The 25,082-nt window shown below is 52.1% G+C and overlaps 10 protein-coding genes across 10 annotated transcripts; 6 read left to right on the top strand and 4 right to left on the bottom strand.

Moving 5' to 3' along the window:
* Positions 1–784: 784 nt before the first annotated feature.
* AA0111_g934 (hypothetical protein) lies at positions 785–2,023 on the top strand (the record flags this gene model as incomplete). The annotated part of the gene is made up of 1 exon (XM_028655887.1): positions 785–2,023. One exon carries the CDS (start codon positions 785–787, stop codon positions 2,021–2,023), a length of 1,239 nt encoding a protein of 412 aa, XP_028511296.1.
* A 608-nt stretch (positions 2,024–2,631) lies between these two features.
* AA0111_g933 (hypothetical protein) lies at positions 2,632–4,016 on the top strand (the record flags this gene model as incomplete). The annotated part of the gene is made up of 2 exons (XM_028655876.1): positions 2,632–2,727; positions 2,811–4,016. The coding sequence occupies 2 exons, from the start codon at positions 2,632–2,634 to the stop codon at positions 4,014–4,016; spliced, it is 1,302 nt and encodes a 433-aa protein (XP_028511433.1).
* Positions 4,017–6,860: 2,844 nt separating this feature from the next.
* AA0111_g932 (hypothetical protein) lies at positions 6,861–9,370 on the top strand (the record flags this gene model as incomplete). Its single annotated transcript, XM_028655865.1, has 5 exons — positions 6,861–7,050; positions 7,103–7,259; positions 7,310–7,610; positions 7,660–8,091; positions 8,141–9,370. 5 exons carry the CDS (start codon positions 6,861–6,863, stop codon positions 9,368–9,370), a joined length of 2,310 nt encoding a protein of 769 aa, XP_028511294.1.
* Positions 9,371–10,627: 1,257 nt separating this feature from the next.
* On the bottom strand, positions 10,628–12,730 carry AA0111_g931 (hypothetical protein; the record flags this gene model as incomplete). Its single annotated transcript, XM_028655854.1, has 3 exons — positions 10,628–10,894; positions 10,958–11,657; positions 11,778–12,730. The coding sequence occupies 3 exons, from the start codon at positions 12,728–12,730 to the stop codon at positions 10,628–10,630; spliced, it is 1,920 nt and encodes a 639-aa protein (XP_028511292.1).
* A 689-nt stretch (positions 12,731–13,419) lies between these two features.
* Positions 13,420–13,882, bottom strand: AA0111_g930 (hypothetical protein; the record flags this gene model as incomplete). The annotated part of the gene is made up of 2 exons (XM_028655843.1): positions 13,420–13,833; positions 13,880–13,882. 2 exons carry the CDS (start codon positions 13,880–13,882, stop codon positions 13,420–13,422), a joined length of 417 nt encoding a protein of 138 aa, XP_028511293.1.
* A 703-nt stretch (positions 13,883–14,585) lies between these two features.
* On the top strand, positions 14,586–16,347 carry AA0111_g929 (hypothetical protein; the record flags this gene model as incomplete). Its single annotated transcript, XM_028655831.1, has 2 exons — positions 14,586–15,812; positions 15,862–16,347. The coding sequence occupies 2 exons, from the start codon at positions 14,586–14,588 to the stop codon at positions 16,345–16,347; spliced, it is 1,713 nt and encodes a 570-aa protein (XP_028511136.1).
* A 2,750-nt stretch (positions 16,348–19,097) lies between these two features.
* On the bottom strand, positions 19,098–20,746 carry AA0111_g928 (Glutamyl-tRNA(Gln) amidotransferase subunit A; the record flags this gene model as incomplete). The annotated part of the gene is made up of 3 exons (XM_028655820.1): positions 19,098–20,017; positions 20,070–20,245; positions 20,295–20,746. The coding sequence occupies 3 exons, from the start codon at positions 20,744–20,746 to the stop codon at positions 19,098–19,100; spliced, it is 1,548 nt and encodes a 515-aa protein (XP_028511135.1).
* Positions 20,747–21,042: 296 nt separating this feature from the next.
* AA0111_g927 (hypothetical protein) lies at positions 21,043–22,092 on the bottom strand (the record flags this gene model as incomplete). The annotated part of the gene is made up of 1 exon (XM_028655809.1): positions 21,043–22,092. One exon carries the CDS (start codon positions 22,090–22,092, stop codon positions 21,043–21,045), a length of 1,050 nt encoding a protein of 349 aa, XP_028511129.1.
* Positions 22,093–22,276: 184 nt separating this feature from the next.
* Positions 22,277–22,920, top strand: AA0111_g926 (hypothetical protein; the record flags this gene model as incomplete). The annotated part of the gene is made up of 3 exons (XM_028655798.1): positions 22,277–22,400; positions 22,538–22,661; positions 22,728–22,920. 3 exons carry the CDS (start codon positions 22,277–22,279, stop codon positions 22,918–22,920), a joined length of 441 nt encoding a protein of 146 aa, XP_028511128.1.
* An 873-nt stretch (positions 22,921–23,793) lies between these two features.
* AA0111_g925 (hypothetical protein) lies at positions 23,794–24,352 on the top strand (the record flags this gene model as incomplete). Its single annotated transcript, XM_028655787.1, has 2 exons — positions 23,794–23,957; positions 24,013–24,352. The coding sequence occupies 2 exons, from the start codon at positions 23,794–23,796 to the stop codon at positions 24,350–24,352; spliced, it is 504 nt and encodes a 167-aa protein (XP_028511131.1).
* Between the last annotated feature and the right edge of the window lie 730 nt (positions 24,353–25,082).

The raw sequence follows: 25,082 nt of genomic DNA, 5'->3' as shown, positions 1-25,082 counted from the left end.
ACCAAGTATTCTTGAATTTCTTTAATCTTCTCAGATATGCAAAGTCTAGTTCAGTCTTCTCTTCAATGAGGATGTCTCTCCACCGTCGACCTAGTAGCATGGCGAAGCACCACCGAACAATGAGAGGCTGACGGGACGACTGAGCTATGTTTCACTGGGAAAACCAGATACCGTAGCTTCTCGATACCCTCCGGGGGAGCATATCACCGCATTCGACTGGTAGGTCTATAGCGACTGCGAGCACGATGTTTTCATAGTCACCATGAATGATAATGGTGTCTCTCTGATATAGCCATGATTGCTGGGGTCCCAACTTGACGAAAAGGGCTTCATCCATCTGACGCGCAAACAACATGCGAGTTTGACCAGTAAAGTGATTCTTCCTTTCACTTCTTGTTCATAAAGCACGGATCTTGCTCTATCGATCATTAGATCACTGCTTCTCACTCCAGGCGCTGGTGCCTGAACAGACGCAAGACTCCTAGAGTTGATATAATCCAAACTTTCGCATACGTTGCTATACCTTCTCGCGCACCACTCTGGCTCAGTCCACTCCACCACCAGCCAATCTACTCGTCCTATTAGACCTCCTTCAAGTTCAACCACCGCCTGACTTTTCATCCGCCCAACGCGCATATCGGTCGGCCTTGGGACTTTCGCGGTAATCTTGACTATCGCGTACGGCGGACTACTCGAACACTCTCTCGCTCCTACTACCATCACCGGCTCAATTGGCACAGCACCTAACGAGATCTCAGTCAGAGTCTTGTCCCCAGCTGCAAACATGGCCACATTCAGGGGCACTAAGGACATTGCGAACAAGAAGACGAAGGGGCTCAAGGACCACAAGAAGATCCAGAAGGAGATGACACTAGCAAAACGTGCCGCTGCCGCTGAAGGGGTCAAGGCGAAGAAGATCTTGTCTGCGCCTGTTGCCGTCGTCTTTGCCAAGGTTGCGCCCGTGCAAGATGAATCCGCTGACGAAGGCGAGATACATACCATGATGAAGGAAGTCAAGGAGTGTATCAAAGAGATGACATTCAAGCAGCCCCTTGATATCGTTGAACACGGCAAAGCCCTGGAAGCTGCATTATACGATAACATGGAGACACCGCGCCAGATGCTGGTTCGCTGCAAGTATACCGCATCCATTGATGCAGAGCATCATCCTGTCGACGGAGACGAGGTTGCAAATGAGGCTGACCGCTCAGACAACGACGCGCTGAACTCGTTCAGGTCAGCGCCTAAATGCCTGGACGACAACTGTTTCGAGATCACGCCGATGATAACTGGTTTGACCGAAGACAACTTGACAACGCCAACCAAGACCACTTCTTCACTTGCGCTTCTCCGCTTGTTTGACTTAGTCAAGGACGCTGGCCAGACTAAAGTCGGTGCCTTCGGTTCATCTGTCTCTTCTGCACCTGACTCCAGCGAGGCTACAGAGTGCGACGAGATCATTGTCAATCTCCCAGATGCGAGCAGACATCTTCATGGTCGTGTCAACATGGGCCACATGTCCTCTGTCTCCGGTGCTCGGGTCAATAAGAAGCCAGTCGAGGTTCGCACCCTGGAGTCTGTTGAGACTGAGATGCGTGTCGCCCGCGATAAAAGCTCTGTTAACGCACCTGCGTTTGTGGATCCTGCTATCGTCGAGTACAAGATCCAAGGTCAGGCTCTTGTTGTCGTCGATGAGCATGCTCAAATGGCGAGCTCACCCACAGATGATCGCGGTGAAGACGGCAACATGCTGGGACCATTCACAGGATGTCGCATCATGTCTTCGCGTAGCTTGTCGCCAACATCGTCACATCGATCCCGCGCATCGTCGCCTGTTGACTCTCAGCGGGCATATACACCATGCACACAATACTCTGTCTCTCTGCCCCCGGACTTATCAGTCTCGTCCGTACCATTTGTTATGTCTAGCTACGTCGATCCACGTAGTGTATGGTGGTACGGCCCTGACGTCCAGATGAGCCCACATAACGGCGGGTTCTATGACCAGTCAGTGTCTTCTTAGTGGCATGCGCCGACCTGTACCCAGTGGGAGCTGATAGAGACTAGGTTGATCGACGTTGTACATAGCTCCAAGACTCCTGGTATCATGTGAAGATCAACACATCAGTATGTAGAATATGTATAGAAGATATCTGACATGCCATGTGCTAGTGACTATGGTCGCGACTCTGCTTCGTGAAGATAGCTCACCAATAAGCATTTATATATCATCCTGAAGGTATTCACCGTGTTGCGCATGCAAATCAGCGTGGAAGATCCAGCAAGTACCTCCAGGATACTTCTTGACGTCATGTGCAAATCACGGATTACAAGAGTGTGATACTGGAAGAGTAGGCCACGACCATTGCCAGTTACTATCACCACAAGGAGCTGCGGAGGTAGCTGAAGTCAAGTGCTTCTGGATCTGGAGCGTGGGGAAGGAAGGATGGTCAGGGTCTGGACTGCAGGTGCGGGGAGCTGTTCAGCACGGACTCTAGGGTTCCTGCGAGTAATGCGGCGAACCGCCGCAACCAAGACTCCCCACATCACATCGCTAACATACAAGACTCTTATACTACTTTCAGATCGCTATCTCCAGATTTACACTAGTACTATTCGTTACCCAACATCATGCTCAAGTCCAAGTGGGCATCCCAGCCCGATGAGGCAGAGAAAGCAGCTCCTGCAGCACCAGAGGCCAGCGCCACAGCACCAGCGTCTGCAACTGTATGTTTACCGATGCACTGACCCTGGGCCTTCTTCTACTATTATAGTTGTTTCGCTGGTATACAACGCTGACCCGACATTAGACCGACAGCGCGACGTCCTACGACCCCGCCTATAACGACCCGTCAATAGACCCATTCGCGCAGACAGCAAGTACAGACGACCTTTTCTTCGACGACGATATCACGCCAATCGCCGAGCCTGTCATCGAGCAGAATCCCGTCGAGCTGCAACCTTCGGCCGCCGAATTTGTACCCGAGGAAGTACATCCGCCGACAGCACCCCAAGCACATCTGGCCCCGCATGCGCCCCGAGAGCCACGTAACGCGGAGAGAGGTGGCCGTGGCCGTGGTAGGGGACGAGGCCGTGGAAGAGGTCGTGGGGGACACAACACCGACATTCGTCTAGAGCAGAACGACAAGAAGGTATCCGAGGCTCCCAAGGAAGCGACGCCCGCCCCAGCCGCCAACGCTACCGGAACCGATGCTCCAGAATCCTCAGCTCCTGCTTCCGCACCTACTGAGCCCAAGGAGAAACCCACACACGCCGTGCGCGGCGACAGAGGCCTGACTGGCGGCCCTGCACGTACGCGCTTGACAGAAGAGGAGCTGAATACGAAGCTTGCCAACATGCGCATTAAGAATGAAGCGCGCCAAAGCGCTCATGCTCGCGCCGAGGCTGATAAGGGCATTTTCGAGGCTCGGGAAGCCGTCATGCAAAAGCAGGATGTGGAACGCAAGAAGGCCCTTGCTGAGAAACAGAGGGCAGAACAGAAGGCATTGGCCGAGAAACAAAAGGCAGAACGCCAGAGTCGTCAGCAGATGATGGGAGAGCGTGAAAAGAACCGGCAGCGTAAGCTCAATGCTCAGATGGGCAGGGAGTGGGACTTTGAGAAAGAGGATGGCTTCTCTGGTACTGGAGAGGAGAAACGACGAGGTGCTGCCCGAGGTGCACACGGTGGTATCGCACCCTCTAGACCAACCGACAACGCATCTAATGGGGCCGAAGACTATCATGAGCCTGTTGCACAATCAAGTCGTGGACGTGGTCGTGGTGGAGGTAGAGGCCGTGGTGGTAGGGGTGGCCGTGGCGACTACCGGGAGTCTGACTCGAGGCCGACAGGCGCACAGAAAAAGCGCGACGATATCCCGCCTTCAGCATCAGACTTCCCAGAATTACCTTCCACTAAGGCCAAAGTAACTACAGAGACGAAGGACATGGACGATCTGACCGGCTTGCCGTCACCCATGGAGAAAGGACGTAGTTGGGCTGACGAGGTCGGCTCGTAGGGAGAGCAACAGCAAAAAGATTTGGTAAAAGAGATGCAAGAGCGATATCGAAGGGCTTATGAACAAGCCGCTAAGGATGAGGCGCAGAGGTATTCGCATCCAGCCTTCATGTCAGATGATGACTTCGCGGCATTGCCGTGGTGGGAGCAGGTGGAATACAACAGCCTCTACAACACCAGGCGCCGCCCAACAGTCGTGTCCAGTATCCGAACAAGCTCGCCTGATAGACTGAAGTCGAGCGATACAATCCATCCCATAACACGTCCTCCGTCGAGGCTTCGGTCAAACCCAGAATTCATAGCATCCTTAGAAAACCCATCGCAAATCGATTTGAACAGTGGTGATACTACACTTGTTGAAACGCTTCCTTTATCGCCGAATCCTCACCCCGCAGAAGTTTTTGACGAGTCGTTACAGCTGGCCGTACAGAGTGGGGAGACAACGCTTCTTGAATCACCGTCTGCTTCCTCAGTGTCCGCCTCGTCACCAAACATTCGGCAAACTTTGCAGCGTCTTGGAATTCTTTCTCCTACGTCATTTCCGGTGTTGCAAGATGCGCGCAGGTATCCGGTTTTGCAGTACATCACCACCATGAATGGTGTCCACGACTTCTACTGTTCTCATCGCTTGAGCATGCTGCCCATAGTAACGAGGGGAAGCAGCGGGGGCGAGTCACAAGGTGGCGGGCTTACCGAGCGTCAAAAACCCATAACATGCGCATCATGTCGTTCTATCAAATTCATTGACCTTCCACGCGACAGTCTAGTCGTACCTAGCGAAGAAACAAAGCATTACGCTAATGGAGTTACACTGATGGTAATTCGACGGAGCCTACCATATAAACCTGACTGTGATCTGTGTGGTGTCTTGAGCACAGCTCACCTCAAGGCAAGAAACAGCTGGGTGCCCAAAGCTTTTAATGTGGTGCGAGTTCCCAAGAACCATCCATGGGAGCAATTGCTGAGGCCTACACAAGAGGGGGACTATCTTATAGGTACTACCATCTTGCAAGGAAGTCCCAGTATCTTCAGAAGTCAGCGGGTCCCGGAACGTTATGATTACCGTCGCGCAAAAATCTGGATCGAAAATTGTTTACAATACCACAAACGCTGTCGCACTGGGAAACAGATTCCGAGTCAGATGCGACTGATGGATTGCTACAAGAAGAAGGTCGTAAAAGCTGACCCAAGCTCACGTTGGGTTGCATTGAGTTATGTTTGGGGCCCAGACGATGCTTCAGCATCGACCAAACGAACGAATAATGTTGGTCGATACTTGTGGCCATCTTACATTCCTAGAACAATAGCAGACGCCATGACCGTTACTGTTGACCTTGGATTTCGTTACTTATGGTGTGACGCATATTGCATTGAGCAAAACAACAACGCACATAAGGCTGACCAGGTACGCAATATGGACAAGATATATCGATACGCAGAATTCACGATTGTCTCCACTGGCTCCAGTAAGCACACCAGTTTACCTGGAGTCGACTGTGATCGCCAATCGCAGTACAAAGTGTTCTCTGTCGACAACAGAAACATTGCTTGTTTATCACGTGCTTCAATGGATGTCTATACGAGACTTCAAAGCTCAGCATGGATGAAGCGCGGTTGGACGTTCCAGGAATGCTTGATTTCAAAAAGGCTCCTTGTTTTCACCGATGTGGAAATGTCCTTCTACTGCGATACCGCGTCATGGACGGAATCTATTGGTGGCGTTGAGCACATCAAATATCCAAGTCGTGTGATATGGGATGATCGGGGCACGAAGTTATCGCCTGTCGATTCCGTCGACCGTACTTCGAGTGCGTCGTATCCTGACAGTATTTTTCATCGACACAAGAATTTCATGCGCTTGGTTGCGCAATACAGCACACGTGAACTACGCTTCGATTCAGACGCACTGAATGTATTCCTTGGGGTGATTGAGTATGCAATATCCCTTTACAAGGCTTTTGTGAGACATACACTGACTTCGTATACCTACATTCAGGTACTTGTCAGAAATACGGCCCTCACTTTACCATATCGCTGGCGTGCCATACTTACCAGGAGCAACGGAACATGTGGGCCTCAAAGAAGAGTACTTTTTTCGTTCATTGAGTTGGCGATTGCACTTTCCTAGCATGTGTACGCGGAGGTCAGGGTTCCCATCTTGGTCTTGGACTGGCTGGATAGGTGAAATGGTTAATACATTCGACCTTCCAGAAATTTTCACACTGTTCGCAAGAAATGTACATCTGGGCTCGGATAGCGTGTTTACAAACACGCACTCAATCCATGAAGAGCTCTCCCGAGCATTTCTCGACACCGTATCCGTCATTTACTTTGACGTTGACTTATTGACCATGCAGGATTTGCCTGGGTCCAATGAGCCCATGTTTGAAACTACCATGTGGGACATGGGCAAGGACCGGAAAGTAAAATAAATGTTTCCTGGCTTGACTTCTTTTGTTCGAAAGGAATTATATACGAGCATTATTCGGGACCTCTGGTCTTTCCTACTGCTTGGCTGCTTCTCTCAAGATGGGCGCAACAAAGGGTTACTGCTGGCTGTAAAGTGGAAGGACCCGGCCACTGCGGAAAGGGTGGGGTGTTTTCACATTGAAGACGTTGGGCCGATCATGTCGCATGAGCTGAGAAGGAAAAGGGTGAGACTCATCTAGGCCTGCACGTAGTTGTACATGACACGCATGGGCTCACAGACTTGTTTCCTGTTTGCGCGTGTCTTGTACAAGATTGAGCGATGTGGTGCAGGGATGGCGTAGGCGGGATCTTCGCGACGATGACGTTTTGGCTTCCCGGTAGCTTGGCCTGAACCCCGATTACAACATTTCTGGGCATGTCGACCCAGAAAGAGGGGACAAGCGCCGAAGCTGCCATTCCCTACTTCACCAATTTCTCCTGGTCTATTTACCGCATCAAAATTGCCCTGCTCACCTCGAGCTCGTCGTCGGACATGGCCAAATCAAAGGCGCTGCAGAGCAACCTGGACGTCGACTACGTGATTAGCTACCGCTTTGCGAAGACTGGTATGGGTGTGCCAACGCGGGGTTCAGGATGGATATGCTAACAGGCGCGCAGACAAGGCGAAGGCCATCGCGCAGTTTGAGAAGCTCTGCGAGGCTCTGGCCAACGTTGGGCTGCAGACCGAGGTCCGCAATGGAGAGTCGCACTCAATACTCCTCTTCGTGCGAGTGGCTTCAGACGAGCACTTGTTCGGTGAAGTATACAGGTCCAGGTACTCAAGACTTCATGCCGTTCATAGAGTCGCTTACTAATTGCCAACAGAGTCCGCGATTGGATCCACGGCGTTCGAACGGCTGCCCCCGAGAAGGTTACCCGCGAATCGCTCGAAGCCGAGCCCCTCTACGAGGCCGAGAGACTGCGCATAATATACCAGCTCATCACCAACCCTCCCTCTGAAGGTGGAGCCGGCATAACACCCAAAGAGGGAGAATGGGAGAACGTCGAGTCTGTCTTTGCGCTGCACGACCATGCCTACAACAAGGATTGGATCAAGAAGTGGACCTCGCAGTACATCCTAACGACGGAAGATTTGGACGACATCAGAAACCGGCTGGGAGAGAAGGTAGGCTTCCAAGATACTGTCTCGTGTCGTGGTAAACTAACATGGTCAGATTGCCTTCTATTTCGCCTTTACACAGTCCTACTTCACCTTCCTCATCCCCGCTGCCGCCTTCGGTTTCTTCTCATGGCTCTTCCTCGGCTCCTTCTCGCCCATCTACGGTCTTGCGAGCGCCTTGTGGTGCACCGTCTTCACCGAATACTGGAAACACCAGGAAGTCGACCTGAGTGTCCGCTGGGGCGTCAAGGGTGTTTCCAAAATCGACGTCAGGAAAAAAGACTTCGAACCTGAAAAAACAATCACCGACCCGGTCACGGGCGAACAAGTCGGTTTCTTCCCAGCATCCAAGCGCTTCCAGAGGCAACTGCTGCAGATTCCATTCGCCATAATTGCCGCTTGCTCGCTTGGAGCAGTCATTGCGACCTGCTTTGGTATAGAGGTCTTCATCTCTGAAGTCTACAACGGCCCGCTAAAGAGCGTTCTCGTAAGTGTTGAATCCGATCTGCAGCATATGGCTTGACTAACCCTACAAGGTCTTCATCCCTACTGGCATTCTCACAACCGTCAATCCTATTCTAAATACTATCCTAACCCAGGCTGCTACCCGTTTGACCCAATTCGAGAACTATGAGACGTCGCAGGCGTACGACAAGGCATTGACCCAGAAGATCTTCGTCATGAACTTCATCATGTCTTACTTGGGAATCTTCCTGACTGCCTTTGTCTACGTACCATTTGGCAAGGTTATTGTACCCTACCTTGACGTTTTCAACGTTGCTGTCCGGCCCTTCGCTGAGGACGAGAAGCAACTACACCTCAACTCGACGAGTTCCAGCTGGAGCATCAACCCCGATCGCCTCCGCAAGCAAGTCATATACTTCACAGTCACCGCCCAACTCGTCAACCTTGGCATGGAGCTTATCGTTCCGTACCTCAAGCGTCGTGGCCTTGCCAAATACAAGGAGATGCAGTCTGACAGAGCTGCAAGGAACGGCGGTTCCGCACCGGCCCCCGCCGAGAATGACCCTGCTGAGGACGCTGCCTTCCTTGATCGTGTCCGCAAGGAAGCAGAACTGGATTCTTACGATGTCACCGCCGATCTTCGTGAGATGGTTGTGCAATTTGGCTACCTGTCACTCTTCTCCGTGGTTTGGCCACTTACCGCTGTGTCCTTTTTGATCAACAACTGGATCGAGCTTCGTGCGGACGCCATGAAGATCTGTGTTGAGATGCGACGACCCACTCCATGGCGCGCTGATACAATCGGACCTTGGCTCGACTCTCTCTCCTTCCTTACTTGGATGGGCAGCCTTACTACATCCGCTCTTGTCTACATGTTTTGGAACGACCGCACTGGTCCCAGCGGCAGTCCTTCCAACATTCAGCTCTGGGCCCTCCTTCTGACTGTCTTCTTTTCTGAACATCTTTTCATCCTCTTCCGCTGGGGCGTTCGCATCGTGCTGTCCAAACTCGATTCCCCAGGCCTACAGAAGGAACGCCGTGAACGCTTCCTGGTGCGCAAGCAATACTTTGAGGAGAATCTCAGTCAGCTGCAGAATATTCCCAAGTTGAGTGACAAGGGTGGCGAGATTACTAGGAAGAGTCTCGAAGAAGAAGCTAGGCAGAGTAGTCTGAGAGAAACTACTCCAGTTATTAGGTTCTGGCAGCGCCAGAGGAGCTGGAGAGAGAGTGCGGCGGTCGCCAAGGATCTCATCAGCAGGGCGCAGAATGAGACTGTTGTGGAGACGAAGAAGGAGTTGTGAAGGTTGACAACAGTCTGATTGTCAATCGCTGCCCTGGCGGTGCGGTATAGTCGGCGTGTGATGGGGAGTAACAAGAGTGGTAATCCTTCGAGACTTTTATTGTGTTGACTTTAGCATTGTTGGCCTGGCGTTGTCTTGTGTAAAATCTTGCTTTGGAAAACTACCAGTCGACGATAGTATACAAAGACGACTGGCAATAAATATGGTACCCATTATGGAGCAAGCTTTAGCCCTTCATCTCGTGCCTATGCTAACGCAGACCAACTGATGGCGAGTTACCAATACCTATTGATGCTTTTCAAGAGCTCGCTCCCGGATCTGCCTTGACCAAACATCCGAATAGAATAATCTTTCTTCCTCAAGCGCATGCTTAAAGCCTGCTACTCAATGAGAAAAGACGTCCTGTTGCTGGCGACATTTCTGAAGAAGGGACTGACGTTGGAAATCGCAATGCGACGTCCTTTGATCAGACCAGGCTTCCGAGTCGGCGTTACAATAACAGGAGTATGTGCTAGATATAGTTGTCCGCGTTTAGCGTATCGTTAGTATCGTCTTGGTGCTCGTAAGAGCAAGCAAAAGAACAGCGAAAAAAAAAAGAGAACAGATTTTATCATGGAACGTCTACGGTACAAAGAAAAGGGGTCATGGGAAACATATAGAGACTGTACATCTCGTGTCGTTTGATCAATTAGGACCAGACAGGAAACAACATCGGTGGCGGGGAGGACTCGTGTCGCCGCGTCGAGATCTGTGGGATCAACATGGTGTGTGCGAGGCCTGTTCCGGTCGATGAGGCGTCCGTCCAGATAGTGTACGTAGATAGCTGCCAAACGCCTATAGCGCCGTGAATTGGGTATCGTGCGATGGTTGAAACATTCATGCCGCCCTAATCTGTTCGCATCGTGAGTAGACCCTGCCGAAGCATTCGTACTCGCCTACCCACAACGACGCCTTACGCCATACTCTTCTGATACTCGAGATCCCTGCTGGCCCGTTAAGCTGCAATTACCATTCCGTTCAACTGCGTCTGGACCGTCTTCCACATGACTCGTGCCCATTCGTCATTCCAAGTTTGGGCGTCATAGATATCCTTGTTAAGAGGTGTCCTGGTCCGATTTTGGCCAAGGAGGAAGTAAGTCTAGTCCGAGAAGTATCATGAGAGTCCAAAAGGACTCATGAGGGGGACAAAGGCTATATCTCAGCAGCGTACATACGAAAATATATGTAGCGCCTGCTTCAAATCTAGTACAAGACAACTCACTTGAGTTTCCTCATGTGGTCTCGTTGTTTTGTGTATGTTTCGTAGTTACCGCCAAAGACACATTCTAGGATGCTGGGTCCGATGTTTTGTCCGGAGCGGGCGGCTTGCATGCGATCTTCGAGGGTGAGGTACGCTTCTTTGAAGGCATCAAATGCAAGCTGAACCTTATGGGACCCACCAGAGATGTTGTTTTCGGGGCGATTAGGATCCTGGATGGAAAGACCGTCGTACCTCTCTGGGCGGCCATCAATGCCATAGTTGGTCTGCGATTGTCAGCCGTGTGAACCTAGACCAAACTTGTTTGGTATCGACATGCGAATGCTTACCTTTTCAATGATCGCTGGTGGGTGCATCTGGATACGTTTCCGGGCCAGATCAAAATCGCCGTAGTACCTTAGGAATCCCAGGAAACATTCTCCAAGGTTGTCCGGTTTAGGGGAATGCTGAATATAGCTGACGATCAAGCAGATGATACTGTACCCTCCAATTCCGCCAGTGTGAACTTCGTTCAGCCCATGCATGACGAGGAACTGCTTCATGAGTGCTACCATATATATCATGTCAGGATACTGTTGCTTCCACTGTGCGAATGTGGCTTGCGCTTGCACTCCGCTCAGATTCTCGAAAGAGATGTCAACTTGAAGCCCCGTGAGAGCGTCTTCGAACTTGATAATGGGAACACGCGCAGGGATGACCTGGGCATGGCCATTGGCTGCCAATTTGGTGTCTTTGAGCCTCCTGGCTGCCTTGTAAAGCAGACTCTTGTTGGCGTTCCTCCCAGACATATCCACGACGGCCTCTCCACCGTTGTAATGCCTATCGGAGACATATACTAAATCCATATCGGCCGTGGGCAAGTAGAGACCTGCAGGGAAGGAACCGAAACACAAGATGCGTCCGTTCTCTTGAGGAAACCTGCGTTGGCCCATGGCGCTGTTGACACGGTTGACCAGCCTATTACGCTGTTCGTGCTCGAAGGGCTTGGGCGCGACGAAGTCATAGAAGTCGAGAATCTCGTTGTGGAGCCTATCATCGCGTTAGTACAAAGAACGCACTATAAAGCCTAAAGGTTCTTGTGCAAGGTTCAAGGAACTAATTGGCATTGCGAACCTCTGCCAGAAACCTGCAGGTATACAAGGGACTTACCACTTCTCAGGTTCGGTAGCAAGATGTGCGTAAGGGTCGCGTGAGGGCAGCCACGGCGTTGGATCGATGTTAGGGACGGGCAACCATTCATCTACTACACCGCTCATAGTGACTTTGCGCTTGTTGTTATTCCTCGCAGGACGAGGTGCCCGATGTTCGGCTAGCGCAGCTTGTTGCCTATTAACAATGCTGTCAATGTGTGCGATTTCGCTCAAGGAGCCTTGAACAGTATCAGGATCATTGTCGTCATCATCGTCACCAAACGAGATGAAGTCGTCGTTGGCAACAACTGAGTTGTGTCCGGCAGTCTTCTCTGCCTCTTCGTTCTTTGCTTTTCGAATCAACTTGACAAAGTCGGTTCTCTTGCCTGTGGTCTCATCGGGAGGCGGCAGGGCAGTGTACGGGTCAGGGTTGGACCACTTAGGAACAGAGTCGCCATCAGCACGCTTGGTTTGCGTCCGGGCTGCCTTGGGCTCGCGCGCACCACCTTCGCGATCTTCATCGGCAGAGTCGCCACTCTCTACTGACATATCTGCTTCTTCGTCATCAGACAGGTCATCCGGGTTGAGAAACCGGTTAGGACCGTCTCCGACACCCAGTGCGCGCTCCGGACTACCCTCGTCTTGGTGTTTAAGAAGGGCGCGCTCATGAGGGGCGGCCTTCTTGAAACCGCCCCGACGGTAACCGTTTGCGTTGTTCCTGCCGTCCGCACGAGATGAGCCTCGCGAGGCCCCACCACGGCCGCGCCTTCTTGATGCCGCAGGGCCACGCGGTACATTGGAATCTCCAGCAGGCGGAAAGCGGGGGGCAGGATGGCTAGACTCGAAAGTGAATTGGGGCTGGTTGCCGTTGCGCGCGCCGCCTGGTCGATAGTTGTCGCGATCGTTACCAGTGAAGGTCATACGGTCTACAAGCGGTGGCGGGCGCCGCGCTGGGCGATAAGAGTCTCCCATGTTGAGTCGCGTTTGCAGTGAGGTGGGATTGTCGCGCGTAATCGATGAGTTGGTTTGTTGTGGGCGGATGATCAATAGCGGTGTAATGCGAATGAACCAAGGTTCTTGGGCGCGAAAGATTTGTCGAAACATAATGCGAGTAAGCCAAGACTCTAGCGCGGCCCGTGGGTTTGTGGGGTGAGCGCGACCCAACCCCCGTGTTCACTCCAACTTGCTTCCAACCGGTCGGTGCGTGAAGCCAGTCCAAGACAGTCTCCGTTAACATCGCTGGTGCTCCAGCGCCTTTCACATCTACCATGCTACATGGTCTGTACACAGAGTCTCTTGACGGACTTGCCCAAAATCAGTGAAATCACAAGAGTTTCAGTGGTACGCGGTGGTAACCTTGGGTTGATTGCTAGGACGTAGCTGCGTTGATAGTACAGTATAGGAACACTGGGGAAGGAATAAAATACACAAGAGAGTGGAGAGACTGAAGCATGCTCATGCCTATCCGACCACACTCTCAACGTCGAAGCGCCATCGCTTACTGTACCCATAAAATATACAAGGCTCAAACGCTATGCCCAACGCCCCAAATGCAACATTATGTTCCTTCATCATTCCGTGTATTTTGTGACGGATCGCCGGTAGGCCTCGCCCTCAATGTCGACTAGTCGAGAAGACGTGTAGCCAGCTTCCCAGTAACCTCATTCATCCTTTGTGAACTTTGGCTTGAACCCCTCTCTTAATTCCTTTTCCCTTTCCGCCACCCGTTGGTGTCCTTGCACCTCCCTCTCGATCCTCTCTCGCGCCCTCAATATTTTGCTCTGCAAGTAAAAACTTCCGCCCTTCTTCGGGTCATTCAGATCAAAAAGCCTCTTGAAACGCTCTGTGACGGCCTCTATCTCGATGTTGCCCATCTTTCCGGGACCGACGTTGAGGATTTGGCAGGCCTCATCCATGGTGATGTTGGAGGATGAAAAGGCGCCACCACTGCCTCCACCATTTTGACTGGCGGCTGCATATTTCTGTGAAGCGGCGGCTTGACGATAGGATTCGGAGACGGCACGGCCTATTATTCGAGCGCCGGAGAAGACGACTTGTGTTATTATGCGATGGGCCTGTAGACGTTAGTCAAAGATGGTGTGACAGAGATCAGGAACATACCATTGTGGGAAGAGAAGAGTTGCAGAGTGAGTGCGCGATGTCCACTTGCAATCAAAAGCTGTGTGTGGGTGGCTCCTGTCTATCGTGGGTGGGCGGGCGCTGTCGTCAATGAGGGCATGTCCAAAAATTCTGGGTCGCCTTCCGCGCTTTCGGCCTGCACAGGTGCCTCCGCAGCCGGCACGTGATGCCTGCAATGTCGACCAATCACGTCACGATCGCAAACCGCCATCTCCGCAAGCATCTCTGTGCGCTTGACAGTGGCTTTAGTTGTGCAGTACAGATGATGATGCAAGTGGGAGTAATGCGTCCCCAGTACGCGCTTTCCATTCGTGCTCTTGTGGAAATTGTCCCGGGATGGGCTGCCATGGAGCTTCCGCAAGTCGCCCTCGGACTAAGACATTCACATGCTCAAAGATCCCCCGCATCGTTTCCGGCGGCAGCATCATGTGCAGCCTTACATGACACTTTGTTACTTCTCTTGAGCTCCAAGTTTGTATTGTTAGAAGCCGTCCTTCCAGTATACACACGGAGCGTGGCTGGACACGAGCACGGCACTCAGCCTCGTCTGCGCAGCCAGGCGATGACGCACATCTCCATGCATGGCAGCACTAGGTTGGTAACTTCCAAACCCGCAACAACGTTCGTGGAAACCCAGTTGCGCCGACAACATGCTGATATCCACCTAGATACACCCTGGATTGTGCACATGTCCACCCCTTCCAAGTCCAGCAACGATGCGTCGTCCCCGCAGCCGGCCGGTGATCCCCAGAATCCAACATACGCGTCCTTCTCCCCCGCCAACCTAGGCCAGACGACACCGCAAACAAAACTGCGATCCGCTATACTCGTACACCAGAAATCTCCGCTGCTCGCCGCCACTCCGCCGCAGATTACCCGCGTGCTCGCATATTCGCATCCCTTCATACTACCTCTGAACAAGTTTGCGGGCCTGGTGACATGGACAACCGGAGATCCGTGGGAGAGCTTTCTCCTAGTCGCGACCTTTTGGGCTGTAGTCCTGTATGGTGATGCCGTGACAAGATATGCCGGGCCCATCATAGTAGTCTCTGGCCTGATACTAGGCATGTACACGCGCAGATACTCGCCACTTTCGTCGACGGGGTGGACAGGCGAGAAGGGACAGAAGGCGCACAAGCGGGTCGAGTCGGACACCAACATCAAGCACCACAAGAGCTTGGAGGAGATTGTGGATAGTCTGAAGCTCTTCACTTCACGCTGCAACATCCTACTAGATCCCTTTTTGCGCCTCACAGACTTCCTGTCCACACAGAGGACGGCGACCTCAGCTACTACACGACCAGCTCTCACTGTGCTGTTCATCCGCATTCTTTTTGTATTACCACTATGGATAGCACTCACTCTACCGCCGTTTTATATCCTGACTACAAAGCGAGTCGTGCTGGCAGTAGGCACAGTAATGCTAAGTTGGCACTCACGACCCGCTCGCGTAACCCGCACCTTACTTTGGAGGTCGAGGACTGTACGACGCACGTGCGCTTTTATCACCGGCCTAGACTTTGGCGAGATTGTATCCGTAGACAGAAAGGGTGCGCCTCCTCTGCCCCCTCGAAAGAAAAGCACACAGGAGGTTGCGGCTTCACTGGCAGCTAAGCGCCGGCCCGAATCTACTGGTGTGCGCTTTACCTTTTCCATCTACGAGAACCAGCGAAGGTGGCTGGGTATTGGGTGGACATCCTCTATGCTTGCTTACGAGCGAGCGTCCTGGACGGATGAGCACTCGAACCCTGTTCCACCAAAAGAACACTTTGAATTGCCTGAGGTTGAAGGAGGTCAGTCAAAATGGCGATGGGTGCAAGGCAGTGAATGGAAGGTCGAAGGCGCGGAGAAGGATTCCAAGGCCGAGAAAGGCGTGTCTAAAGAGGACTCGGCGTGGATATATTATGATAACAAGGTACGTTTAGGAAACTGTCCCCGCATTGTATTGATGCTAACTGGAATAGTGGAGAGATGGACGAAGAGGCCAAGACGGCTGGGGACGTTACACTCGGCGTCGGAAATGGTATCGCGACGCCGAGCTCGTCGAATCCACCTCGTCCACAGATACCACTCCTATGCCCACTCCTAAACCCGGTCCTATCGATACCTCCGGAGATCTTGACCCTAACCATCTCACAAAGCTCTCCTCCAATCTCAGTGTAGCATCCAGCACCGATCCTACTCTAGTCGAGGATGACGGACGCGAGTATGCTGCGTCGATAGCTTCTGATACAGATGCAGCGAGTACAAAGAGCAAAAGGAGTTGGTTCAAGAAGAGGCGAAGCAAGAGCACAAGCGGTAGTGTCAGCGGTGCTACGGTCGTTAGCGACGCGGGTACAACTGGTACACGAAGAAGTGATGAAGACGATGTGCAAAGTCCTCTTGATCATATGGCCAGGGACGAGGAGTGGAGGCTCGGTGATGACATTCGTCAACATCTTGATATTTGAGGTAGTGGTGCGCTTGAAGCACCCTTGACACTGTATATGTATTATTGCCTTCCTGCCTGTATTGTTTGAGCCCTTTCTCTATTTTGGGGCTTTTGCACGCTAATACAAATGGTTTCTTAAATGACTCTAATGCTCGTTCAGAAGATTCGAGTGATGGTCCTGGTGGATCGATTGCTAAAGTGGTAATGTCTTTTCTATGTCTTTTCTATGTCTTTCTTCAAACATCTGCAATAAAACAATATCAATGTCTCAAGTTGCCGATCCTGCCAAAATCTCAAGCAAATTCGTTCAGACATTTACAACACGGTGCAAAGGTCAAATCTTGTAGTGAATGTAGATTGATTTATAGTCATATCTCATCTGGTACTTCTAGCAGTCGTAACCCTAACATTGGCAGTTCACCCCGACATCCAACCATACTATTGCTCCATGTCCAAATCGCTCCATGGGTGTGTTATTGTTGGAAGAGATTCGAGATTCAGGGTAGTTTGACGCTTAGTGCTATTTCCCAACGTTAGTGCCAATTTGAGTGGACAGGTGGAAACACTGCATCGATGCATCGTAGGGTATACTTACGGAGCAGGATCCGCATCCGCAGCTGGAGCAGTCACCAGCGCACTTGCAGGTAGAGCAGTTGCTGTTTCAATCCGTTAGCCAGAGCCCCTCCATCTTCCAAGTAAAGTGTCCATCACGGTGCTGGCGCTAGCCCTGATGCAGCGACCTTGGAGCACACCAGTATGTGCCAAACACCAAAGATTGGTTGCAATACGTACCAGGGAGCCATTTTGATGATGGTGATTGGTTGGTTGGTTGGTTTGGATGGTTAGATTGTGAAAGTGATGAGCGTGATGAGCCATCAAGGTGCTGAGGGCAAGACACTTATATAGACCGGCTGGTCGCCAGCTCGCGACGCCCGACAGGTTACTTACCCACGCGGCGGTGGATACCAAGCCCTTTGATCATGCGCGACTCTGGCCATGGCGGTGGGGTCAGATGAAGAGTGACATATCGACTTGCTACTACTTGCCTCCTGGCCCCCTCCCAGACCGTCTATCGCAACTCCGCATTTAAGCGTGCGCTACGCTCGTCGTCGACCATACAAAACAAAGGGGATAGAGGGAGGCAACACTTGGTTGGTGGAGCTTCACCGGCGAAGGGTAGCATGGCTCACCACACTGGGTGTGTTGGATGTTGAGAGTTACCGCTTCAGGCGGCCTCTCGCACAATTCCCGCATCTACCGGTATACTTGATCGGGCCGGTTGCAAGGACGCTTTCTCACAGCGTCAGGCTGATAAGAGCATCCATCGATGGTATTGGGCATGGCACTATCTGCCGCTGCAGCCGCATCACCATAGTGAGCTCCACTGTACCTTTGCTTCACTCCAAGTTGCGATCTGACCACTAACATGGAGAACAACGTCGGAATTCACTTCCTTACCATGTTCTAGCGTATGAGTTGACGTCTTGCACATGTAAGACATGCTGCAGATCGCTCACAGGACCCGTTGGCCTGGTGCCTTGGACCTTAGGGAACGGCACGGGCACGGCACCGTCAACGTGGGATAAGCTTAGTGACTTCTAATTGAGTGCTTACGTCTCAACCGTCTACTGGCTGCGTGGTAATCGGGTGGTTACACTGCATATTGCCCAGGTGTATTCCCCGCTCTTTGGCAGTGCCCGATGTGGAACTGCCAGCTTGTAGTACATACCCTCCAGAACCTTCGTTATAGTGCACATAACTCAAATCTTGAAACCCGAACTACATTTTCTACCGGTAGAATCTTCGGCTCCTAAGTCTTGTGAATGCAGTTGATGTGACGTACCTGCTACGAATCTAGATCTTACACTAAATTCAAGCGCGTGATCGGATGATGATGCATAGCGCTCAACCGAAAAGCCAATCGCGACGGTCCGTCACTCGAGCTATGATGCAGCTAGTGGGCAACACGTGGGGAGGAGCCTCGTAGTTTTCGTGGGGACATGCCTAGGTAACCCTGATAAAACGGCATGTGGCATAGTACATCATGAGATGTATCGTCCACGTAAGTGAAGCAGCGTCTAAGCGAACAGATACTCCCAGCAAGAGATCTAGTCCGGATGTCTTTGACACATAAGTGGATGGCGGTTACCGCGGTACCTAGGTACATGGCAAGATGTACACACCTTATCCCCACACTTGAGCACACTGCTGCACTAGTAGTCCATAGAAAGCAGCCATCATTTCCCAATAGTCCAAGTGGATCAGTCATGTGTTACTGGTTGCCCTAGATGCCTCTACTACGGTTTGTTATCTAGCGGAAGCGATGCTCGTATAAATGAAACGATACTGTGATAACGTTGAGTGCAAGTGCATTGGAAGATCGACATTCAAAGACTCTCCTTAAGCGTAGCAGCTGCCTCGCCCATAATTACTCGATACTTCGACAGAGACTTGCTGTTGCATCGGACGACAAGATTTACATGTACAAGTGTAATGACAACTTACATACACTCTGCTGACTCGTCCATCCCTTTCGCAGCATATGCATCGATTCACTTATTGGACAATAGGCCCACTACCCAATCTACCACCTTGTGTCTACCGGATGTACGAAGCTGTGTCGAAGCATTTCTTCTTAGCAGCGAGTGGATATTTCTCATGGACAAAAGTATGTACAGACGCTGTCCGACTCATTTTGCATAGGGCAGTAGCAGCATCAAGACGGCATGGCTCTAGCACCTTTATGAACTTATTCGTAAGCTACTCAGCTTATTCTTTATATGTATCCGACTTGGGCCCGCTGCCCCACGCATTCACCTCAGGCCCGGTACGGTTTTGCGGAGTAGATGTAATCTCCTCTACTATTTTGGCAGTATCGAGAACGAGTTGGTCGTCTCCATACTGGCCAATGATTTGCAGTCCTACTGTGTTGAAGAAAGGGTCGGAAGATTTTGAATTCTCCGAATTTTCCTCGTTGTAAGGTGCGGCTGTCGGAAGCGTGATTGCTGGTAGTCCAGCAAGACTAGCTGGAACGGTGAAGACATCGTTCATATAAGAGTGCAAAGGGTCCTGTGTCTTGACTTCAGCCAATGATGGCGCCATTGATGGTGCCGTAGGGCATATAATCACGTCCACACCCTCAGTCTTTGACAAAGGTACCTCGGAATCGAACAGTGGGTTTGGTAACGCAAACACTCGGTTGAAGTCTTGTTGTACAAGTCTGCGAACCTTTTGCGCTTGTATAAAGTAGTTGTCCATGGCTTGAGCGCTGAGTGAGAAAGCCCCAAGCAATATGCGTCGCTGAACTTCAGGACCGAAACCTTGACCTCGAGTCTTAGCAAAAAGGACACTGTCTGGTGTTCCATCGATGCCTGGTGCTCTACTTCCGAAACGTACTCCATCATACTTTGCAAGATTGCTAGATGCCTCGGCTGGTGCAAGGACGTAGTAAGCTGATAGCGCTTGCTGTGTTGTTGGCAGCCGGACAGGATGCAAAGTATGACCACGATCCCACAAGTGCCTGAGTCGAAGGAGCCAGGCTTTCCGGACAGCGGGTTGCAGTGTGTCAATGTTGTAATCGAGAGGGACGCCTATCCTCAGTGAAGTTGGTCGGCTTTCTGCACGGAATTTCGCACGGGTGGTATTGGAAACCGAAGTCGGGTCACGCGCATCGTGGATGTTGAGCTTGTCTGTGTTTGGTCAGGAATATGGATTTGGCAGGTTGCAACTCGATCAACTCACCGAAAATATGCTTCACACCCGCAACGTTCCTACCAAATATTCCAACAGTATCAAGAGAGTTGGCATAGGCAATCACCCCCCATCTCGATATCAATCCGTAGCTTGGCTTGAATCCAATGACACTCGTGTACGCAGCAGGAAGCCGTACCGAGCCACCAGTATCGGTACCTAGTGCACTAATTGTCTCAGCACGTAATCCATCATCGTCGGCTATAAAACACTTACGCCCAACATTGCGAAGTCGCGACAGCGAGCGCACTTCCGCCTGAGCTTCCTCCAACACTTGCTTCCTCTCCGTCATATCTCTGCATCTTCACCGGTCCGAAATGCGAATGTGTCGAGTGCGATCCCATGCCGAACTCGTCCATGTTCGTCTTGCCCACGACCACGGCACCCTCATCCTGGAGCAGCTTCACCACCGTCGCATCGTATGGGCTGATGAAATCTTTGAGCATTCCAGACGATGCAGTAGTCTTTAATTGCTTTGTGCAGATGTTGTCTTTTATCGCGATTGGCTTATCGGTGACGCTGTAGGCGGTTTGTTCGCCGACAACATTCGATCTGGTGGCATCGTTGCGTGTGAGGACGGCTGGTTCGACGAACGAATTGAACGCATTGAGGTGTTTATATTTTGAGTAGTTCACCAAGTATGTCTTCGCATGCTTGGAGAGGGACATGGAGGGTGGAACGCATCACCGGCGCGTTGTCGCGAGTGGGATGTCGGAACTTACGAGCGGGACAAAAAGTCGTCGCGACGTCATGTGAGGGCATGGACTGACTCGCACGCTCAACATCACTTTACGATTCACAAGATACCAATAAATTGTAACAGGGTCTAACATGAAAACGACAATAGATCTATATCTTACAGCGTCTTATATGTAATAAATCCGAACGCCTCGCTATGCAAACAATATCCATGTCATGTTCCTACAAGAGCTCTGGAGAGCTTGCTAAGAACAGGTCCAGAAGCCTACTCGTCCATCTGCCATTGATACTCCAGCTTCTCGATATTTGCTTTGCGGTTTCTCGAGTCAAACCACTGCTTCTCGAATCCATTTCCCCGATCGATGCCATCCCACCGATGCCCTGGACGGATGTTGTACCGGTTTGGTTGGAATGGTCCTTGGTACAGAGGCTTGCCTGTAATACTACGTCCAGCCTTTTTCTTGCGCAGAAAGCCTGAAGCCGGGTCGTTCCAGTGCCCCCGTTCTTTCAGTTCGTCGTTGAGTTCTGCATCATCTGCATACCGCGCAATAGTCATCGTCTTTGCATCCTGTAACTGCTGTTTCCTGCGCTGGGCCTCTGCGTTCTGTACATCTCCGCGAGCTGCCTTTTCCTTTTCACGCTTTATGCGCTCCTCTTCTTCGGCTTTTTTGCGCGCTTCTGCGCGCTTCATTGCGACGTTGATTATGCGACCACTGGCGTCTCGGTAAATGGTTTCTTGCGCGGCGCCCCCCAATTCCTTTGCGACCTCCTCGGCCTTGCGCTTGTCCTCGTCTTGTTTTCTCTTCGTTGCTGCCGCGACCTCAGCGGCGCTTTGCAGTCCTGCCTTTGCGCCGGACTCCATCCTCATGACGCCATCTGTGTCTACCATCTCTGGTGCTTCATCCTCGGCTTCAGCAGCTTTTTGGCGATCGGCAGCGGTCCCTGCTATAATGGCGTCGGCGGCAGCTGCATCGGCTGCGAGTTGTTCGGCGTGGGAGGGCGCGGCGACACCCACTGCTGTCCATGTTGCGGCATTGGTGCCTTTGGACTTCTTCTTGGACTTTTTGAGTGTGCCTCCACCGACTGTAGCGTAATTTGTTAGAGCCAAGTTTGCGCAACGTGCAGAGATTACAATGTCCATACCTATCATCGGCGCATCCTCGTCGTCGTCATCTGCCTTGTCTTTCCAGCCCAGACTGTCGTCGTCGTCAATGATGAGTCCGGCATCCTTGTTCTTCCTCTTGCGCTTCTTCGACTTCTTTTCCGAGTCTGCTGTGAGATAATTCTTGGCCAAATAATCGGCGAGTCCAGACATGTTCAAAGCGCGTTGGTCGAGTGTTGTTGCAAACGTTCACTCGCGAAGCTCGGTACGGAAAGTTGAGAGCTTGGCGCGCGCAGCTGTTCCGCATCACGTGCTCTCGTGTTGTCGCGTGCTGCAGGTGTAGATCCCGCTCGACTCTTTGCAGCTGGTCTCAGTCACTTCTACACGTCGAATCACCATGGCACCGGGAGAGCGCTCAGAAGAAGTCTGGCTATGGTACACGGCAGTATACGAGGCGATTCAAGAGGTGCCTTCCGGCAAGGTCACTAGCTATGGTCATATTGCAAGACTAGTAGGAAAGCGTGCGTTGTATTACCAAATGACGAGGACTACTTGCTGACATGTTTCTTTTCATCGTAGCCGAATGTCCAAGGTAGTACATGGAAAAAGACGTTGCCATCATGTCGCAATATCACTAACGCATGACGTCAAAGACAAGTCGGAGTGTGTCTCAAGAACCTGCCTTCGCCATCGACCGATAGCAGCAAGAAGAGTCCAACGTTCCATAGCCGCAACGTGCCTTGGCAGCGCGTGATCAACGCCAAAGGCGGCATCAGTCCGAGGTCAGCGCCTCCTGTTGCCATAACAAGGCTTTGTTGGCTGCTGTTCGATTGCTGACTGGAACAAAGAGGACCGAGCGCAGCGGCTCAGCAAGCAGATGCGCTGCGCAGGGAGGGGGTCGAGGTCAGCCAGGATGCCATGGGGCAGTATACAGTGGATCTTGGGAAATACGGCTGGTTTCCTGATGTCCTTCCCAGCGAGGCTGGCCTAGTCGAAAGTAGCGACGAGGAGGATGAGGAGGAGGCCGCGTACCATACATAGTTGAAGCACACGCCTGAGGATGCACTGGGAATGGCTGTCTTGGTCAACCATGACAATTACGACAGGTTAACGTTCCAAGCTAGCAATGAGTGCACGGCCACGGCGGCCGAGTCCGGGATCTTATCAAGGCTGCGTGGTAAAGGGCGTCATGTAATAAGCTGCGATTGTTGGGATGCATGCCGTGACTGTTGCTGTCTGAGGTGTGGAGGATCCATGTGGGGTCGGCGATCGGAAGCTGGAGCACAGCTTGGGGCGCTTGAGAGCTTGAGAGCTGGGAGCTTCACGCATGTCCTTGGACACCAACCAGGAACACGGCAGCCTCCAGCTCGCCCACGTTGGCCACCCAAGCCGTCTGAAACCGCCATGATGGCATCATGGGCAACAGCGTCAAACCGGATGTGCTTCGGGCTAAAGCGGGAAATGGGCCTCGGCGAGTCGGAAGCTAGAAGCTGGGTCATGAGCTCCCACATCTCCCCTTATCAGGAACCACGACAAAGGCGGGGATGGTGCCTACGCCCTTGACGACATAGGGACGGCGCAAGTAAACACCTGCCCGGCCCGGACACGAGCCGTAATCCGTAATCTACCATAAGAGAGCCTGCATAGCCACTCGCCTCGCCCGATCAGACCTCATCATCCTGAGTCACTTCTTAGAGTCATTCATAAGACAGCTGCTAGTCATCCGCCGCGCCTCCCTCTTTCTCGCGCATATTACCTTGCCATACCTGTCGTGCCTGTCACTTCTCACTGTTTACTCCCTCCATTACACCTAATCTACCTGCTAGCTCCAATACACATTCTCTGTTTGCACCCTACCAGCCAGTCCCAATATACACCAGAGCCTCGACAACCAAACCAAGCCGCAACACCGCCATGTCGACTTCCCAGACCTTCACGGGCGACCTCCGCAGCGATGCCAAGGAGTTCAACCGCGACAAGAACAGCAGGGGGAAGTGGGCGCATGGACAGTCGTTCGGCCCTGGACGGCGGGAGGAAGACGGCAAGCCGCGTCCTGCTAAGCTGTACCCTCACGTCAAGTAAGTCGCCTCTCGACCCCGTCAAGATGGATCATCGGAGAACTAACGTATGCAGGGCATCGTCCCACGGCCCCATGAAGGCGCGCACCGCTTTCAACAAAGACATGGCTTCCGCTAGTGACGAGTCGTCCGCTGACGAGGACGTTGAGCACCCGTCCGCTGCACCTGCTCCAGATGCCGACATCGCCTACTCGTTCGACGCCTATCGGGGTCCTAGCCATGGCAGCCAGATCCTGAACCACGCTCTCGAGAAAGCTGTTCAGCGCTTTGAGACCAAGGAGACGGAGAAGCTGGTAAAGAACGAGTATGAGGTGCTTGACTTGTACGATGAGACGCCACGGCCCAAGCGACATGTGGCTCCTGAGGATGACGAGTACGAGTTTGTCGATGCATGATTGCGTCGCTTGCCCTCTTGATCTGACCTCGTTCCCCATCGATTCTTCTTCACATGTTTTGCATACACACGACTTTCCGGCGTTCTTTGACCTCTGATTTCGACTTGGCCAAGGGTTCTCTCATACCTGTTTACATTCGCATTATGGTCGTTGGCAGCATCAATAGGCGAGCGTCTGGCGCTTTTCTGAGGACTTGAGCAGCCATATACCCGTCTCGGCTTGCTTGCTTTTAGTTTGGGGTCGTGGCCTGTACCCCTTGTGTTCTGTGGGTTCCACCCTGTAGCTGCACATACACACACACAGTAGTCGATAATGATATCACTAGGAGCGACATGAATTCATGTCGTTCAAACCGATCTCGAGCGATGTATGTTGAATGTGTGCTTGTCCAAGTTGGTGAAAGCGCGACGGCGCATACATGGGGTGTTGCTTGGCCAGCGGCTGATTAGCATACGTCATCGCCTATCGGAGACCAATGCGCGCCTCAGGTCTCACAATTCTAGAATCCCAACGCTTGCGACGGAGCCCACACAACTCCAGACTTGACACGCCCGACTGCAAGCTATCGCTGTAATTCTAGGTCCACACCATCGGGACACTAGACATCACTCATCTGCCCCTGCGCACGCGGCTTGCCACAAGCACAGCCCCCCTTTCGACTCTTTTATCGCCCGCGGCCTCGTTGATGGGCGCGCGCCGCTTAGGGTGATCCGACCGACGTCCCCATCAA

Source organism: Alternaria arborescens, assembly GCF_004154835.1.
Source record: "Alternaria arborescens strain FERA 675 chromosome Unknown contig_2, whole genome shotgun sequence".
Lineage (NCBI taxonomy): Eukaryota > Fungi > Ascomycota > Dothideomycetes > Pleosporales > Pleosporaceae > Alternaria > Alternaria arborescens.
This window is presented reverse-complemented; position numbering and strand designations above follow the sequence as displayed.